The sequence below is a fragment of the Triplophysa rosa genome, linkage group LG1 (genome assembly GCF_024868665.1).
Source record: "Triplophysa rosa linkage group LG1, Trosa_1v2, whole genome shotgun sequence".
Classification (NCBI taxonomy): domain Eukaryota; kingdom Metazoa; phylum Chordata; class Actinopteri; order Cypriniformes; family Nemacheilidae; genus Triplophysa; species Triplophysa rosa.
In genome coordinates, this window is record NC_079890.1 from 18,396,482 (window position 1) to 18,417,521 (window position 21,040).

The following is a 21,040-nucleotide window of genomic DNA, read 5'->3' on the forward strand; positions in this document are numbered from 1 at the left end:
GAGGGGGAAAAGGCGGACACTGTAACAAAACAAGAACACTAACAAAAACTTCCCACGATGGGGCAAAACTAGAAAATAACAAAACAGACTTACGACACAACGTCACAAAACAAGGCACGGAACAGGAACCAAGGTACACAGGAACATGAGCACAAACGCAATGCATACACAACATAGTACACGCAATACAAGAGCACAGGACAAAGAAACAAGAGGGTATATATAGGGAAGACAAACGAGGGATAACGACATGGGGCAGGTGTGGGACATTAAACACTCAGGGAAAGATAACGAGGAAACGAGAGGAATGGGGTCAATGACAAGACACTGGAGAGAACGTATATTATTGTCAGACGGACAATAATATGTTTCTCTCCACACATAACCGAAGACTTTGTCATGGCTTTGCTACAGGACCAAGAAAAACATGACTAAGGAAGCAGAGCCATGACAAGCAGTAATTGTTATTAGTGTCAGGACTGTACATTAACGTTTTTTACACATAGCACTGGTCCTACAGAGGTTTAAAGTTTTGTAGCACAGGCCAAAGAGTTGTAGCACAAGTACAATACGTCTGTTGTCATCATAAAAAAAATAATATGCAAGTCCAGTTCATCACACGAATAGGCAGGTAACTGACAAATTACTTTAAAGGTACAGTTTGTAACAATTTTGCAGTAAAATATCCCAAAACCACTAGGCCAGTGTTATATATTGTGTTCAGCTGAGTACTTACAATATCTCAAATGTTTCCAACTACTTGTGAATCGTGAGAAAATCGCCATTCTAAACAGTGACACGGGGCTGTGCAGTCGCTTGTCAATATCCGCGTTACCCTTTGTTACCGCCTTTACTGACGTAGAAACCGCATGACAACAGTGTCGTTGACAGTGTCTAGCGTCTAGCAAGCCACTAGCTTGTTTCGAGCAGTCACTTATTTATGGACCACAGTAATAAGCAACATTTATAAAACTTTATTCCTTTACCTCATCCGCGAACATGATTTCTCGTTCCCATCTGATTGATGGCCATCAGCGGTGGAGTTGAAGACATCATTCCACGCTCTTTCACAGTGTCATCAAGCTACGCCATTGTTGTTGTTTTGATCGTGTGCCCTCTAGCGGCGGTTTTTACAAACTGTAGCTTTAAAGCAACATTAGAAAACTTTTGCTTATGGTTCCCCCATGTGGTTGATAAGCGCATTTGTCTGCTGTCAGTAAATACTGTCATTGTATAAGCTTCCCCGTGGGCAGGGCAATATATGTGAATTTGTTGACTAAGCAGAAACCGCTGTTACATCATGTCACTTCATAAACTGTGCATGTACTAAAGCACTCTTTTGGCTCCCGCGGGGTATACTACTGGGCTATACTAATAGCAGCTGGTTGCTAGCTACATAGCAGCTAACGTTAGCTACATAGCACATTTGCAGTCACCCAAAACACAACGCATGGACGTGAATGTGTTTAATAACCAACGAAAATAATTTTCTGTTATATTTTCGGAAACACACTCGCGACCAGGCATTGTGCTTTTTGTAATTGGTGCAATCACTAACTTACACTCAACTCGCTATGGGAATAGTGCCTAGCATACACAGTAAAATCGCCAGTGTTAAAAAAGGTCAAATTAACCCGCACAGTGTATATATAATCCACACTCTCAAAGTGCGGATTACATAAACACTGTGATTGTTAATTTGACCTTTTTTAACACTGGCGATTTTGCTGTGTAGTAACTATAGACACCAATTACATTAGTCTACCTGCATGCACAAAGGAATGAGCAACATTTGACCATACAACATTTATTTTGTTTGGTAGTCATCATTTACAAGCATAACACAATCATGCTACGTAAGCTATTGAGACCTGGCAACATTACATTATCTCTAGTCTACCTTATGGTTATAAATTGTGAACCAGTAACGATAGTGCGCCAATAAACAACCTGAGCACAGCCTAATAACTAATAAGCTCAAAAGTACAGGACAGTAAGAAAAAATGTACATATAAGACTTTCAAATCCAGTAGCAGGAAGGCTAGGTCTCCATCCGTTTTGCAACCAGTTGCCTCTTGCAGCTCGCGCCACCAAGTGAAGTCCGTCAGATATTGATTTGATATTGGCTTGTGTCAGATCACTCTCTCTCTTTTCCTCTTTGTTTTTTTTCTGGCTCTGCCATGGTAATGGTTTGGAGACTTGCATTGAACTAGATCGTTTCGTCTTATTGTTAGGTGTTGGCTAACTTCACCCAGGCTACGAGTAAAACGTGACGTATGTCATAAAGTAGTGATGGCCGTGGCTTGTGAACCTACATGCTCACCAAAGTTACAAGTGTGATTTCAGCCGATAGAGGGCTGCTTAGGTAGCAGCGGCAGTAAAATTCGTCCAGTTAAGAGTTGTCCTACCACTAAAATAATTAGATTATTTTAAGGTCGAAAAACTCTCTAGTGTTGCTTTAATGTTACATACAGATGTATAAATTAGTACCATTTAATTTTTAGTTTACCTAAATTTGTTTTATTTTTATAAGTTCTGTGTATTTCATTTTTTACTAAACAATAGGGCTGTAGTCAAGTCCACCATTGTCGAGTCCAAGACAAGTCCAAGACCAGGACTAGTCGAGACCGAGTCAAGTCCAAGTCCAGAGAGGTTCGAGTCCAAGTCAAGACCGAGTCCAATTGAGACAGTCAAGACAGAGACAGAAAAAAATCATGACTACAAGACCACATACTTAACTATTGATAATTTATGTGACGCAAGAGATTTTAATTTTACTATATAGGTATAGCACTAAAGTCACAAAGCCGAAGTGTAACTGTTTATTACTTTTTTAAGGAACTTTTTTATCAGCCCTCCTAACAGCAAGGTTGTGCAGCAATGAACACTTTTGTGCGTGCATGCGTGTGTGCATGCGTGCCTGCCCGTGCACGTGCGTGTTTGATAGAGGAGCCGCTAGAAAGAGCAGAGGCTCCCCGGCTCGTTTATAAGCACGTCGGTGCCCATCCTTAAATAACATGTTCATCACAATTACAATAAAAATACGATCATTCTTATCTTTAAGCCCTAGTTTCCAAACTTTCTAAAATACTCAAATGCAATGCTAACTCTGAAACATGGCATTAACTTACCTCTCTTTGTGATGCCTTTGCAGGTGTCTTACGAAATTGGATGTTGTCCCACATGTTTCGGGGAAAGTTTTGGTGCAAAAAGTTTCCTTTTAAGCGCACTGTCGATTCATTTATTATGGTTTGTAAAACCAATCTGTATTATGCCGCTGCTCGCTGACATCGTGCTTGATGAATGATTGACGCTGGTTCGCGCCGCGGACGAATCATTCATTCGAACCGGTTCTTTCTTTTTAGTGAACCGGTCGAACCAGTTCAGCTGAATCGTTCCCGTTTAGCGTCTCCCGTAAACACTTAATATTATCCACAAATTAATTCAGTTATTCACTTTCTGGCGTGCATGACAGTCCCGCGGACTTGAACCAATATACCGGAGTTATTTAATTACAACAACAGCACACACTGAACTGAACTGCTGTGTGAAAAGAGAACTTATGAGCACGCGCAGCTCTCGTTCTAGAGTCGAGAGTCGGCAACAGTTTTCGCATCATTCGTTTTCGGATCACAAGAATATTGCTCCATCAATGTTTTGTTTTGAAGGAGAAAATAAAACATATATCGCTGGACTCGGACGAGACCGATTAGACATTTGCGAGACCAATGACCAAGTCCGAGACGAGTCCGAGTTCAAATACCAACGAGTCCAAGACAAGTCCGAGACCATAAAAAACGTCTCGAGTCCGGACTCGAGTACTACAGCACTACTATACAATAGAGGTATATTTGTCCACATTAATTACTGTAGTATACTATAGTGTTATTCACCATAGTAGTGTTGTCAAAAATATCGATTTTCGATACGTATCGATACTGAAAAATCTGAAACGGTTCCAATACGCATGTCCCACGTATCGATACCAGCTGCGCGTTCCCGCTCACTCTCTTTTTTCCGACAGTGAGTTGACACACACTGCACGTCGACGCTGTGTCAACAGAGCACCGCCTCCTCTCACAGACTTGACTCGTTTGGGGCAGTTAAAAAGTGTTAATGTTAGAAAAGATGGCCAGTCAGAGTCTCAGTAACACATCTGGCGCTTGGTGAACGCTCGTTTAAGCTTCCCATGTTTACCATCGCGCTCTATGTATGTGCGCTGATCAATAATTTCATCCACTCGTTTTATTCGCCCTGGTTATAAGTTGTTTATGTTTTTACAGAGTCTCCGCAACAGTTCTCATGTTTAATGCACGCGTTTCTGACTTTATGTGCGCTCATCAATGATTTCATCCACTCGTCTCATTCGCTCTGGTTAAGTTGATGTTTGAAATGATGCAAAGTTTGTAAAGTCTCCGCAACAGTTCTCGCGTGTGATACACGTTTGCACTTCCGTGTTTACCATAGCGCTCTATGTATGTGCGCTGTTCAATGATTCATCCACTCGTCTCATTTGCTCCGGTTAAACGTTGTTAATGTTAGAAAGGTGGCCAGTGCGGAGTCTCTGCAACAGTTCTTGCGTTTAAAGTTTGCGTTTCTGTCTATATGTGCGTTGATCAATGATTAAATGTGAATAAAAGCCAAATTAAAAAATTGTAATCATATAAATGTAGGCTATTAACTAACATTAACGAACAAAGAATGAGCAATACATTTGTTCAAGTTTTTTTTATTCTCTTTTAAATGTTAGTTAAAAAATACAACTATTTATGTAAGCTCTGGTCCATTAATACTGACAAATACAACTTTGATTTTAAATAATAAATGTATTAGTAAAATGAACATTAGATTAACAATTAATAAATAATGTAAAAACATACCTCATTGTCTAATCTTGTTCAATTTAACTTTAAATAAAATGTAAAACATTTAAGGCCTTATTGTTATGGAAGTTTTTTCCCCGTGGTATCGAAAATGGTATTGAAAATCGATATTTTTTTAGGTATTGTATCGAAGTTAGAAATTCCAGTATCGTGACAACACTACACCATAGTAAACTGCAGTAAAATTCCTAGATACTATAGTGTTTTTGAACCTTACTATAGTACATTACAGTATTTACTACAGTTTATCAATTTACTACACGGGTACTACAATTTCCTTTAGCAAATACTACAGTATTTTTTCATCGTGTTTCAGTGTTCAAGGTAACAGGACTTTTATTTTGACGGGTCGTCGGGAATGCGCTTGAGTTTTAGTGTGTGTTTGACGATAGCTTCACTCAAACAGTAAATGCTAGTAAAATAAAATCTCAGAACAACTATGGAGATGACGTTTATGTGTTTATATCCTCATACAGTGCAGACGCAGACAAATCCTCGACCATCACTCGTGTAGTATGTTAATCTGCGCACATCATTCACTCAGACACGCAGAGCAGCCAGATGACATATTTAAATAACAGGATTAGGCAGTGTTTCCCATTCATTGACGAGACTACGGCGGCCCCCTCTCTGTTCCTTCAACGCAATGTGCGAAGCACACACACAAACACGTACTGTACGTACGAACGTACGCTCGCTCGCTACTGTTTCAGCTTTTGCGGTTGAAACGCAGTTATCCACCAGTACAAACATGATTTTGTCAGTGTACGACAGAGCAAACAGATAGCATTACCTCATGGCGTTATCAGCTTCCATATTATTTCCAGCTAAAATAGCAGTCTGCATAGGGACATTTGACAAACACCATTTCTGTCATTTAAAATGAGCAGCACGTCTACACAATGGAGCTGTACCCATCACTTGCACCCATGACATTTATAATTATGATCTTTCGGCGCTATATCTTCTAATATCCCTATTTAGCATCAAATGCACTTCGTTTAACCCTTTTTCACATCACTTCGATCGTTCTTCAAGCTAGAGCCCTGCATGGGCCTCAAATTTAAGCCCTGGCCCAAGACGCTCAAGCCCTAGCCCGGCCCATGTCTGACAGCTTATCAGAATTCTCAGCCCGAATCTGACTGAAATTAAATTCTGTCATCATTTACTCATGCTCATGTAATTTCATACCTGTATAAATTACTTTGTTACGATGAACACAAAGAAAGATATTTGGAAAAATGTTCATTCATTTCGTTATTAAGTTAATTTAGAAACAATGTTTGGAGTATTTTTGGTTTGTGGCTCGGCGGCAGAATGCATAGTTTGATGCCAACTACGCTGGAGCACGAATTTGAATTAATGATGTGAATGACACTGTTTAAACTGTTAAAATAGTTTAGAATAAATAAATAGATAGTTTCTTTATTAGGTTAGTTTAGAAAAATGTTTGGAGTAGGCTATTTTTGTTTGTTGCTCAGGCACAGAACGCAGTTTAGTTGCCAATCGTGGCAATTTTAATGATTTGAATACATTGACAAACGCAATTCACACAAACACGCAGCTCTGTCTAATGCACTTATTCTTATTATTCTTAGCACAGAACGATTTTTTTCGTAGCACTGTTATTATTAGGGATGATCGGGATTCCCCGATCATTTCCAATCACCTCTGCCATCACACAATTTCGTAAACGAGAGCATGAGCTGTGTCTGCAATGTGGAAATGTGCAGCGGAACAGCCGGTGTAATGTCATGTAATGTCAGCAGCGCGAGCATTCCGCAAGGCGTTAGCAACGGAGCTTCGTTCAATAATAACAATGTAATACCACAAGTTCACTCAGCTCTGTGACAGAGAACACAGGTTAGCGGGTAGATTTCTTCCTTCATACAGCGATCTACCAGAGATTTACAAAAAACTTAATGGCACAGATGAGAAGCATATTAACGGCTGTCCGCTAACATGACAGAGATGCTGTTTTCCCTTGATTTCAAAGTCAAAGTTCATTGATGTATGTTTGAGTACCACAGAGTGAACCTGCAGTATTGTGTTGAGTGTTTTAGCTTTGAGGCAGTGTCAAATGAAGCTCTGTTATTCTGTCTCACGAGGACAAACTCCTGTACAGCTGCAATAATTTAAACTGATCATTGATAAGGAGGGCCATTTTAATGTTTAATCTAATCCTGCTATTTAAATTAGTTAAAAAGACTAATTCTTTCATTACGTTTGCTACAATATGTTAGGCTATCATTTATAGTATGCTGAACTGTTAAATAGTAATATTTTAATAACCTTAATATACCTGGAGCGTGCACCAAGCACTAGGAAAATACAAGTATCGGATCGGGACTCGGATCGGTAGGTACCCAAAATAAAATGACTCGGATCAGACTGGGGGCACAAAAAGTGTGATCAGGACATCCCTAGTTATTATATATTATTTTCAGGTTACTTGTCCAGTCAGGCAAGTTCTCTCTCGCTTGCCCATACAAAACATTAACTTGTCCCGGACAAGCGTTAATGTCGAGCCTTGCTTTAAGAAACATGCCTGGTTTCACTTCTGGATAAGTATGAACCATGTTTTTCTGTGTTTGATGAAATGTAATCATGGATAAAAACTTGTGAAATAAAAAAATTACATAAAAAAATATGAATGGGAATAAGGGGGCATACAGTACTGTATGATTTTTTTACAGCATGAGAAAGCAGACACCTGTACTTTGACGGTAGACAGTTTCAGTGTATAGCAGAAAAAAACACTGGTAATTACTGTATAAGGTAATAAAACAATTTGATAAAATTTTGTTTAAAATTACAAGGTTCAAGGTAATTTCTTAAAAAGATAAATATACTGTGTACTAGAAATAAATAATATATAGTCACAATCATGGTGATTTTTAAAATAACATACAACTATGAATCATGCACCATTAATTTTTCTGTGTCATTTGACTAGTTATTTAATCCCTCCTTGTCCAGTGACTTGCATGTTTTAATGGTGTTCCTGTTTTACCAAAACGTACTAAAAAAGTCTCTAGATCAAGGCAAAATCTGATAAAAAATTTTGTGCTAAGCAAAAAAGTCTTACACCCCTGGGATGGGATTAAGGTTAGTTTGGGTGAACTATTCCTATTAACTAGGATTCTCTCTAGTTTTCCCTATAACTCGAGAATTGTTTGCCCATTTGTTACTCTCTGTGCCTGAAAAGGTAGAAGGGATTCCTGAATAAACAAAATCTTCAAACAGTATCCAAAAAAAAAAAAAACGGTCCACCTGTGTGTCCCTGACACTAACCTCTGACCACACAAATGGCAATGGGAGAAAACAAACATGTTTTCTAACTAAGGGAGCCATTTTGTATGTAAGGTCTAATTCTGTACTATTTTAAGATTCATCATTATGATCAATCATTAAATCAGAATCATAAAATCAATTTTTATACACAATTGTTCTTTTACAAAGGAAAATGGAATAAATTACATTTGATCTTCATGCTATTTTTAAAGCACAGAAAAGCAATACTGTATAAGAAAAAAACATTTGTTTTGAGTGTATGTCTATGCTGTAAGAGAATAATGTCTGGAATATATTCTTTCACTGGGCATGACTGTATTTTATAAGCATCATCTGTGTTTAACATTGCTCTGTTTATTCTTAGTCGGAGTGTGCCTGTTCACCCACACTAAACACTTGTGCCACCCAAGAGAAAACACCTTTCTTATGAGAATAAGATCACTAAGATTTATTTTTTAAATGTTGTTCAGTGTCTGACCTCAGACGAACAAATTAACCAGAAAAGATCTCCATTTCAAAGAAGGTTGAGCCTGAGAATGCAACCACCTTGAATTAATAGCAATGGACCAATTGTAGATCGAAGGTGCTTACCAGACAGAGCGAAGTTTACTGGAAAGTTTGGCTTGATATACTGCAGCGAACTCTTTGAAACAAAGCTCATTTTGGCCTCATTTGGGCCAGATTTTGTTCAAAATTACACCAGCTCACTGACTTAAAGAAGAAAAGAGAATAGCTTATAGTGGTTCTCAAACTGGGGGCCCCAAAATGGATCAAGGGGTCAAATATGTTATGGCATTTTATGAAATATAGAAATTTGTCATAGATTTTATGCTATCAAACATAAGAAAAATAAGACCACCAACCAAAAAAATTGACATTTGAGCATTGTATAACTAAATATGCTTTTGGTTTAATTAAAATTGTAAGTTTAAGATTATAAGCCTTTATTTGGGGGGCCACAAAGTACCAGTATCGGTATTGGCCCGATACCAAGCTCATGTACTCGTACTAGTAATGACACACCGATACAAAAGACCGATACCTCACGTGACATACATAGAGCCCTATGATTTCCGCAATGCAGAAAACGTGGACGGAATCAAGGAATCCAGGCATTTCCTAACAAGAAATTAGCGCTGAACAGCTAACGTAACAGTTAACGAAATATTCAGATACTGTTAAAATATGTTCTGCTTGTTTTGCGTTACCGTGTGTGAAAGAGTGGTGCGGTTGCGTGTACTGAACGCATTGTGCTTGTGGAGCTTTCAGCGCCAGCGTTTCACTGCACGAGGACACGAACACATAAACAAACACCATTTGCGGCGATCCGTCAAAATAAAAGTCCGGTTAACTTAAACAAACGCTCTTTGCGGCGTCCCGTCAAAATAAAAGTCTGTTTGACTTGAACAAGTTATAATACACTCACATTTTACCACACCACCCCCCTTAATTTTTTTAATAATTTGACCACAGAGTATATTGTTTACTTTAGTAAACTGAAGTAAATGTGCTAGTAAAATTGTGCTACTTATCATAAAAAATAGAACTTGATTAAAAAATAGTACTTCAATTTAAGTAGACCTAAAAACAAAAGAAAAAAAGAAAATGTACCACTAAGATACTGGTTTATTAGCATTATTGTACATTATACAGGCATCGGTTATAGGTATCGGTATCAGCGAGTACCAGAAAAAAAATATCGGTGCTCGTACTCGGTCTTTAAAAAATGGTATCGGTGCATCCCTACCACAAAGAGATGCACTCTACACAAAGGGGACCTTACAATGAAAATGTTTGAGAACCACTGGCTTATAAAATAATAGATAGACAGACAAAGGAGGAGAGCAATGGAGAAAGATTCTCTTACTGATGTAAAAAGTGCTGGGTGCTTCCGTGTCCTCAAACTTTAGTTCCAGAAGACTGCTTGTCTTGGTGTCATGGCGAAGCCATAGTGAAACTCCCAAAATTACACAACCGGCCAGCTAAAAAAAGAAAGAGTAAAAAATGATAAGTGATAAGTTCAAACATTGGATATTGACACATGCTGTAAGAAATTTGCAGACTTTTTGTGTTCTTATTTATCTACTAAACACAACTTTCTGTTTCCAGATTCCAGATGTGGTTTGAGTGCATTTTGTCCATTTCCCTCCGTCTGCTTATTTTCCATTTAACAAAGAGAAGGGGAGACCTCACATTCTGTTGGTCGGGGGGAAGGGAAGGAGGAATCTTGTTACAGACCCCATCTAGAGGCCCACAGTGCGGAGGGTTAAAAATATCAAAACATCACTGTACTCCACATCTAGCATGGTACAGCCCTTTTTTCTCTTCAAATGGCTCACACTGATGAGCATTCAGATGAGTAAGGCCAGTAAACACATGGCATATTCACGAGAGAGGGTGTTCATAGACTCTTGTGGCTGGGGGGAGGGAAAGACAGAAAAAGGGGGAAAGGAAAGAGGGCGTAGGCAGTCGGGAAGACATTAGCGCTACAATAAGTGGTATTGTATGAGTGAGGGGATAAAAATTGGGAACGTTTTGGGCGTGGGGGAGGGGCGAGTGCGTGACACTCAGAAGGGGTTTATTTGGCTTTGTTTATTTGGCTTTACTTACAGCTGAATCACTGTCGAATCAGACAAGAGCCGGGCCCTGTGAGAGCAGCTGGATCTCGTCAGGAATGCGTATGCTCTGTGGAGGAATGAGGGGTGTAGATAAAGAGGATCGGAGACCGCCAAGAACCAGGTGGGTTCTGTTAGGAGCGAGGAGATCCAGCTCCACCACAAAGGCGAGAGCAACAGGAATGTGAGGCAGACCATCAAAATGGGAAAACAATGAGTTCTGAAGTCCTTCCTTTGCCTTCTCTCGCTTTCTTACCCCTTTTCATTATAGAATCTACAACCGCACAACCGTTAAACATTCACACGTCAGTTCTACATCTGTGAACAGCTGCCTCGCTCAAGTTATTCACACCAGGTCAGACCAAACGCCCCCCCACTTTCTCTTCCCTCTTTCTTTCTCACACTTACTGGTCTTCAACACCTGTTCCCTTCCTGTTAATGACGAAGTTGAGACAGTCATAACCATAAAAACAGCCTACATATTTCATATAATTGACATAAATACGTTATTTATAACCAGTGTTGGGTAAGTTACTCTGAAAAAGTAATTAATTAATAGTTACTAATTACACATTCGATAATGTAATTAGATTACTGTACAAGTTACTCTCTTCAAAAAGTAATAAATTACTTATTACTAATTACTTTCTATATCCTACATCAGTGGTCACCAACCCTGTTCCTGGAGATCGACCATCCTGCAGACTGCAGCTCCAACCCTGCTTCAGCACACCTGTCTGTAATTATCAAGCAAACCTGAACACCTTGATTAGATAGTTCAGGTGTGTTTGATTGGGGTTGGAGCTGAAATCTTCAGGACGGTAGATCTCCAGGAACAGGGTTGGTGACCACTGTCCTACATCAACCTTGATGAGTTAAGTGATTCAAGGATAGCATGAAACGGCTCTTTTAATTCATTCAAATAAATAATATAAAACTACATAAAGTATTATTATTAATTACAAATGTGAGAATTATACATTAAAGCACGGATTTTAAAGTTAGACTTTGAATTTTGATGTAAATTCCTCTTCTGCACACACACATATTACACAAAGTATTTAGTTTAATTACATCAGAAGTAACTGTAATTAAATTACAGAAAAAATAAGAGTAAACCCTTACTTTACTTTTTCAAGGGAAAAGTAATTAAATTACAGTAACTAATTACTTAGTAACTAGTTACACCCAACACTGTTTATAACCATGCTTATCTCTGTATGCTAGCATCATCGTGTCTAGATATTGTGAGGTGTGCGGTGGCCTATCCATTAGCCATTTTCTTCCAAACCAACTACCAACAAGGGAAAATACGTTTTTAGAGAGGGTAAAAGTGTGAGGAGAGTTTCTTTCCACTTCTCTTTCTGTCTTTCTCACTCTCTCCAAAGGCCAGATAGGCCCATTCCAGAGCGCAGTCAGCCTGCTGCTTAGCAACTGAGTAAACATCAGCCCGGCCAAAGGGAGAGGTTCTGAAATGAAGGAGCATGGAGAAGCTCTGTCACTTTAAGCGACTCATCCTCAGCGGGGTAGTTTTACATTACATTCTCTCAAAGTGACTTCAGGAATATCTGAGTACAAGGAGATTCCCCAGAAAGAAGTTTACAGTACACCCGGGGTCGGCACAACTAAGTTCACAGTGTCCTGGAAAACCTTCCTTCTTGGTTTCAGACGTTTTTTCAACATTTATTCGTACCACTTATTTTGTAGAGGCAACAAGAGACATCATTTAATTACAATCTATTTGTCATTGAGGATCATTGGCCTTGACTTAAGTGTGATTGAATTAAAAATCACAAAATATTTGGAAACCAAAGCCTACAGGTTTCATTTGATACAAGATATGCAAGCACAATACACTTTTGCAGAACAAATAACTATACAACGTAAAATATTTTATTTGAATTGTTTACTTGTGATGCCGAATTTATACGTATTTATAATTGTATGTATTGTATTTAAAGCTGTTTTTCAACAATGCAAAATGATGAAAAGCACTATATAAATAAAACTGAATTGAAAAATGTCATTTTATTGTGCTAATGCAATGAATTTTGGACAACCAGCGACAACAGGAAATCAACGTTGCAGCAATTTCAGGGTGTGACAATGACAACACAAGTGACTGACTAACTAAAACCGACAAACCAGAGGGAAACACCTTCTCTTACTACTGTATATGACCCCGGCCCCCAAAAAAACTAAAGGGCCAACAAACTATGTGCATGCAGCTCTAGTTTGTGCTTTCTGTCTTTAAGGAAACATCAGAGGTCTCTACGTGAAGTCTGTCTAGTTTCAATATTATAAATATTTGTGACCTGGCTGACTAGTGTTGTGAATTTTGTGAACATCAACATTCTGAGAATCGTCTTCCTGGTGAAGAAGGATGTGTGACAATCCTATATAGGAACACATGCACATATGTAATCATTCTATATTTCAGTAAAAGCTAAGTCTAAGTTTAGGATAAGTAGGTTTAATGAGTATTATCACAGAATACACCCTTTCTTTAAATGCACAAGCCTAAAAGGTGCAACTCTAATCCACTGCTAACAATCCATATACAAGACATGATTAGTTTGGGTAGCTATCATGTCTGTGCAACTTTTAGCACCGTAAAGCCTATATGTACAGTATTTCAAACCTATGTGTGATACAGTAGCCTTACAACATTATTTCTAAAAGGTGGAAGCCATAAACTATTTTACTGATGGAAATGTGTTGCAAAAAAAAAAAACACAGGGGCAAGTAAAAAAAAATATATTAAAAAAGCTTATAAGTAACGTGTTGGGGATAATCCTTGTAAAACAATTCTCTCTCTTGTACACACACGCATACGTTTGTCATCCTGTTTTCTTGGAATCAAGACCCCTCTTGTTCATCTCTACTCTGTTATAGCAGTGTCAGTGTGGTGATGAACATTCTATTTTCGCCCAACAACCCAATAAAGGGAGGTTGTAGAACGCCTAGCATGTCAATGTTGAGCTCAGAAAAAGGACCATCAGCTAGCTGCAAAGAACACATCCAATCAAGAAAAACCTTAGTAAACTCATACAATTATTAATAACATTTGTTTCACCTTGGCACATACAGTAACTAACTAATTGTTGTTGTAATCGTATTATGAAGATATTGTCAAGATGGTATTATTTGAGGCTTGGAAGTGGACAATGTTTTAACAACCACTTTTCCACCATTAACTATTCGGGTAATCTTCCAAGGCAAAATAGAATCTTGGCCTCAAAGTAAACAGAAATCAAACTCTTTTGCTGTAAAGGGTCTGGCCACCTGTTGGGCAAGGGTGTTAAACATGGGTGTTAAAGGGATACTTTACCCAAAAAAGAAAATTCTGTCATCATTTACTCACATTCGAGTTGTTCCAAATCTGTATAAATGTCTTTGTTCTGATGAACATAGAGAAAGAAAGGTGGAAGAATGCTTGTAACCAGACAGATTTTGCCCCCCATTGACTCCCATAGTCGACAAAATGACACAAAAGAAGACATTTTGAAGAATGTAGGACAGCAAACAGTTCTGGGGCACAGGTGAAGTATCCCTTTAAACCCATTAGGAAATAAGGACTAACATGCTTTTTCTGTTTTAATGGTTGATACTCATTTTTTTTAGTCTCTCTGTATGCCTTGAAATGTGACTTGTGCTTTACACGTTCTTTAATCCAGAGACTAACAGCTAAAATTTCGTTATGAGCATAACTAGTTGGAACCAAATAATCAAACAGCCATTTTAAGAGGACACATCCCATCCAATAACGTTAAATGGCATGGTAACTACACATTTAAATAGACAGAAAAACACTGTATACTTATTGAAGAATGTGTCAAAGATCTGTCCTCAGTTATTCACTTATGTGTTTGTTCTTTATTATCAGCCATAGTTTACACTACTGAACGATATCTCGAATCTATTTGCTATTTTATTGCTTCATTGTGTCACGGTATAACATGAAAGAATATATTAGCATGCAGTGTAAATTAAAATAAAAAATAGAGAAAATCGTAAGTTTGACTGCTATATTTAACGTTACATAAGCAAACTCTGTGTCGCAAGGTTTTAATAAGCAAGAGCTGAGGTCTTGTTGCTGGGCTTCTCCGCCCCGTGTCCGTTATTTTCACTAAGGAGAAAAAGCTCTATTTACTTCCCACTCTCCTCATTTTCTTTTACCCCATTTCTTCTCACCAACCCACACTTTAGCCACGTCTCTTTTACATAAAACAATCTTAAAATATAATTTGATTGTAATTGTAATTGTTTTTAACTGCAGCTATATGACTGTCTCGGTCGTATATTAGTAAAACTAACGTTAGCGGCGCAATATTCTGTTATATACATTAAACATTACGGTATTCTTAATACACAAAACTAATGGCGGTCTCTCAGGCCAGACACAAGATCAGCGGACAAAATGAATGCCTGCTTACCCAGAAAATGAAATTGAAGAAGAAAAGCATGTATTTGATGCATTTCGTGCAGCCTTCTACGCCCATGGTGTCGGTTTCTGGAGGATGTTTTAAAGCCTTTAGCAGAGAGATGCCTCGACGATGCTCGGTTATGCAGCGCTCGCAGAGACTGAGCTCAAATCTGTGCGTGTGCGTGTGATCGTCTAGTCTGTGCTTACTGTCGACGTAAAAAACGGGCAACACCCAGTTCCTCCCCCTTCAAGAGACCGCTACACAGACCAATAATAGACTCATAAAAATACACGAATAAAGAACAATAAATGCTAGCAAGGAGATTACAAAACGTCAAAATACTCTGTTTCACTTATATCATAATTAATTAAATTAACGTTCATCCCAAAACCGGATTTTTGTTTTTCCTTTTGCCATTCACAACAAATAACGTTACTTGAAGCAATACTTCTGTCTGATGTGATATTGAACAATAACGCCGGTTTTAAATGATACCTCATCGAACCAGTCATCATCCTAAAATCCAACTGGGTTTTAAGTATACAAATAACGATTTTATTGTTCTACATTGCAGATATACTTGTGAGAACTAGTGAACAATTACATTACCAAACACTGTAGTCATGTTTGGATATTTGGGTTTCCAAAATAAGTATTTGTCTCCACCTAGTGGCTGAAAAGAACACACACGATTTGGAGAAATATTTTTGAGGACATATTCCATCATTTTTAAACTGCAAAGTTAAGTGTAGCTATTAGTTAAAGGTACTACGCAACCAATCCTGTAAAATATAATATAAACACTGCTACGTTGTTCAAAAAAGACGCAAGATTATATTTATTTAGCTAGTTGTTTGGCTGTCATACTTCAGTGAATATTAGACCTGGCATACAGATGCAGTTCATTCTTTGGTGACAACTGATTTATAGGCTGTTATAATGACAACTGCTATGATACAGACTGTTAAATACAAATTCAGCAAAATGTAAAAACAAAAACAATTACTACAAATAATAAATGATACAATTTACTAATTTCTAATTTTCATTTACTAAACAATTGTTTTGGCCACAAAATTTTGCAATAATAATAATAATAAAATGATAACAAGACTAGGTTATATGTTGCCCCCATGCAGCCATGACATAATCACGATTAATAAGCATCATGCTTTTGGTCTGACGCAGTTTAATATGATATTTACATTTATTAATTTGGCAGAAGCTTTTATCCAAAGCGACTTAGAAGTAGGAGAGCATATAAACATTTGGTCAACAAGCTAAACAGTACCGTTAGATTACATGGCCATGCTACTAGGAGGATTAAAGCTGGAGTAAGCAAGGGAGAGAATGAACAACAAGATATACAGTATATATATATATATATATATATAATTTTATTTTATTTTAGACAGACGACATAGACAGTTATTAGTTATAAATGGGGAACAGGTATGTTTTTGAAAGTTAACATGACTATCCAATATGAAAGAGTAAAACATTCAAATGAAGCATCAGGAGGAGCTGTGAAGCAAGACAAAGATGTGTGATATCATTACATAACAAAACGAATATCAGAAGGAATACAAATATGTAAAAAGAAAACTTTTTTTTGAAACACAAAGAAAAATTTACCAACACCAATGAAAACAATAAATTTTTGTACAGTAAAGGCATTTTCTTAGCATAAAAGTAAGGTGTACGTTAGTCCCTGAACAGCCGAGACACAATTTCCCCATTAGATGTCACTAATGTACTGAAAATTTCCCCAAATAACCAATACAGACTGTGCTGTCATAATGTAAGTCTATGCTGTAATGCATTGTTGCAGTACTAAGACAATTTTAGAAAACCTTTAACTATGAGTTCCTACTGAAACTAACTCTTTATTAGCTTTTATTTAGAAAAGTGTTTTGTTCTGAGGAGTAAATTAATTGCTTAGCAGACAACACTGAGATTGTTGCAATGTTTTTGACCCCCAGTCTTACCCCCACACCATCAGTTAATGGGTTTCTGACAGTCAGTGGTACTCCTGGGAATATGATACAAGAACCCATAAGTGCATGGTCTATATTTTTTCTTTCAAGCTTAATGGCTTTTCCTCCTAAACAGACCTTGATAATTTGGGACTAACCCAATTAGCCTGTCTTCTGAAAGAAGGCTTTAATCTGCTTTTGAACAGCAATGATGATTAGATACATATAAACATATAAACCTTAATAAAACATTATTGCACGTTAAAGCTATCTGTCAAAACATTTAGAGTGTCCCCAAAATATTATTTTGTTTGTTGTTTGCAGGTGTGAGAGTGAAGTATAGTATATGATCGATATTTTAAGAATAAACGTTGAAAAACAAATACGTTACGTTATTTTTACCCTTTCAAAGATTACCACGATTGACAAGTTTGAGTTTATTCAGCCTACTACACATACCACATACCATATTTAACACACTCATAAACTAATACTTTATCATTTTTATTAGATTTTTATTTCATAATGTAGGCAATTTTTGTTTGTGCAGCGTGTTCACTACAATTATTGTGCAAATTATTTCATGAAGAGACTTAAAAAGACAAGATAATAGCAGGCATGGAGCAGCACGCTTGTCAAGGTTTTCTCAGCACTTTTACATGTGGTGTTTAGTAAAGCTCTTTGCCATCTGAAACCATCCCAATAACTAATCTCTTGCACGTGTATACTGAGCCACTCAGCAATTGCGCATGCGCGTCTGTGGGATCTAGAGTAGGCAAGTGTTGTCTCTCCGAGCCTCTCTTCATTCGCACCGCCAGGAGAAGAACAGACACACGAAAAGAGAGACGGAATATATGCACGTCGTGAAAATAAAGAAGATGCGATCAATTATTTCCGAACAACATCTGAGGTCCTCGTCAAATTGGACATTTTTTAACTAAAGAGGATTCAAAAGAACGCCTCCTCACCTACTTCAAAGCTGGCGACACCTTTATAGGTAGCCTACACCTATGATGGTTGTTGCGCTTATCCACGAAACGCTTCTGTTACATCTCGACATGCATTGAACGCTTAAAATGTGACGACAAGATTCTTCTATTGCCACATTGTCAGATTCGAGGAGGCGTCTAATGGGAATTTGGAGACGAGGCGAGTGAGAGGAAAGCAGGGAAAGTGCGCTCCGGAGCTGTCCTTTCAGAACCACACACGCGCAGCGATACACCACAACTCATCAGACTTTCACCTCTGCTGGATCTCATGGTGTGCATCACAATTTTTACCTACAACTCGGAGTAACGTCTGATAGTCTTTGTTATCTCATCTTTTGGCATCTGAAGGCAATCCCTGACAAGACCATCACACGCCCATGCACACATATGTTGGATTGTTCAAGCCATTAAAACCTCTTCGCACTTCTTTTTATGCGTTACTTCATTTTCCGTTATCTGACCACTGCGCACATGAATTTTCAGGCTGTTTTAGCGTCGTGATGCCTGGCCCATGCTCAAGACATGCCTAAGCGACGAGATGGGCCAGGGTGACGAGAAAGACCGTGTTGTGATTAACGTGGGAGGGATTCGACACCAGACCTACCGCAGCACCCTGCGAACTCTCCCCGGCACTCGTTTAGCCTGGCTCGCCGAGCCCGATGCCCACAGTCACTTTGATTATGACGCACAGATTGACGAATTTTTCTTTGACCGTCACCCAGGAGTTTTTGCACACATCCTCAATTATTACAGGACTGGCAAGTTACACTGTCCTGCTGATGTTTGTGGTCCTCTTTATGAGGAAGAGTTGGCCTTCTGGGGAATTGATGAGACAGATGTGGAGCCGTGTTGCTGGATGACGTACCGGCAGCACCGGGAGGCCGAAGAGGCGCTGGACAGTTTCGGTGGAGGACCGGCTGAATTGGGCAACGACGATACGGAGGTAGATGGTTTGGGTGATTCGGCAGATGGAGACGATGAACTTGAGATGACTAAACGTCTTGCATTGGGGGACTCGCCTGACACCAAAGCTGGCGGGTTGTGTCAACGTTGGCAACGCCGAGTTTGGGCACTTTTTGAAGACCCCTATTCGTCTAAATATGCAAGGGTGAGTGGCATTAAAGTGCAATTTTTGCTTTTGGTGATATGTATTTAAACAGTACATATACTGTTGCATTGGTTAATGAATCAAAGTCTACTGAAGGTAATGTTGTATGAATCACTTTATGAGGTCACGCTCATCGATCAAAAAATTTGTACAGAAATTAAACAAATAGGAGCAACTGGTTGCCTTTCATTGTGTGCACCATTCAATTATATATCTCTTATTAACTATAAATCAATGTTAAAATCAACATACTACATTTGTTTACCCAGAGAAATGCATGTGCAGACATTTCTACTGTCTTGTAGCATTGATCGACAGCTCCTCTGACTGCTGTGCCACGCGCAGTGAGCTCCCTTCCCTGCCACGGGTGTGCTCGTGCACAAATTCATCACACTGGGAAAACATGAAAAGGAATATATATCATGAAGACTTTTGTCTGCACACGATGCTTTGCGATAAGACACACCATGGTTCTTTTATTCTGATCAGAATGTTTGAGTTACAGCAGTTGATGCCAGATTTAATTATAGGCCTCTGTGTGGACCATTTCTTTGGCCCTGTCTGCTATTATAAACATTATAGCATAATTGTGTGTGTTTTATAACAAGGGCAATAGGATAACTCATTAAAAGCAAGTTTGGTCTGTACTTGCATCAGATCCCCTTGTTTGTTTAATCAGATTGAAATGGTCCAGGGACACTGCCAAGATCTGGCTATTGCACTCTAGACTACTAATGCTGATAAATGGGTAAAGGAATGTTGATGTACAGCTAGAAGTGAGTAGATTTATGTCATGGACCAATAAATAAAATGAACTTGTCTTGTGAATAGAAAGCAACAAACTGCTCAAAGACAGAGGCAGAGAATTTGATTAAGTGCGCCATTAACATTACTGGAGTACATAATGGCTCACAAAATGTATGTCACTATATTAGGTACAATAAGGCAAGAATAATTTGTTTAAATTTAATAGCCTGAATTTTCTAAACCTATTGAAGCTCATCAACAGTTACTTTCAAGCAAGCCAGTAGACAGCTGCTAGTTAGTTCGGTGAGCACATGATAAATAATAGATCGAATCTGAGTTGAACAATATGTTGACATAGAATGACCCAATGAAAGCCTTTGAGGAGCATTCAGTGCCTATTTAATTTTCTGCATTGTGACCAGTAAACCCTGACATGATTTATATATTATTATTTTGAGATATGTGGTGAAAAGTTTTTGCGTGTTCAGCTCATAAATTCTGAATCGAATCTTAGCAAGTCAGCCCTAGAGCATTTTCATGGCCAGTGAATCAGCTACTCAGCACATTTGAATTAATCAAAAAGTGAGTCATACTGTACATCTCAATGAAATGCGGCACAATAAACATGTATCAGATATTCTTTATGTTTATTGTTCTCTGCACATGTGTACATGAGAGTAAAGAGAGTCAGAGTTGTTATCCCATTCTCATCTGGCAGATGTTTGCGTTGGGTTCCCAAAGGCACCTGATATTTTCATGTCCTTGGCAGGTGAGATGCTGCTTTTTACACTATATATCTTGGGAATAAGTTGTCATGGCAACAGTTTCAGTGATCTAATGAAACCGATGAAAGTTCGTCTTCCCCGTGAGATGCCAGAAAATGTGCCAAACTCTGGAGGGTTTATGATGATGATCTATCTAGCCTATACAAATGTCTTCTCATGTGTTGATTAGTTTATTTTGTATGTTATGATTTTTTATCATTTTCTTATTATAAGTAA

General features: G+C 38.3%; 2 protein-coding genes across 2 annotated transcripts in view; one reads left to right on the forward strand and one right to left on the reverse strand.

The window, feature by feature from the left end:
* The window catches only part of cd81a (CD81 molecule a), a 36,697-nt gene extending 21,284 nt beyond the window's left edge, over nt 1-15,413 (reverse strand). The window contains exons 1-2 of the mRNA XM_057334463.1: nt 15,229-15,413; nt 10,045-10,159 (exon numbers count right to left, since the gene is read on the reverse strand). Coding sequence (XP_057190446.1) covers nt 10,045-10,159; nt 15,229-15,294 — 181 coding nt within the window. The 5' untranslated portion in view covers nt 15,295-15,413. The remainder of the gene's footprint in view (nt 1-10,044; nt 10,160-15,228) is intronic.
* Nucleotides 15,414-17,960: 2,547 nt separating this feature from the next.
* The window catches only part of kcnc1a (potassium voltage-gated channel, Shaw-related subfamily, member 1a), a 50,226-nt gene continuing 47,146 nt past the window's right edge, over nt 17,961-21,040 (forward strand). Inside the window, 1 exon segment of the mRNA XM_057341749.1 lies at nt 17,961-19,292. Within this exon segment, the coding sequence (XP_057197732.1) occupies nt 18,696-19,292 (597 nt within the window). The 5' untranslated portion in view covers nt 17,961-18,695.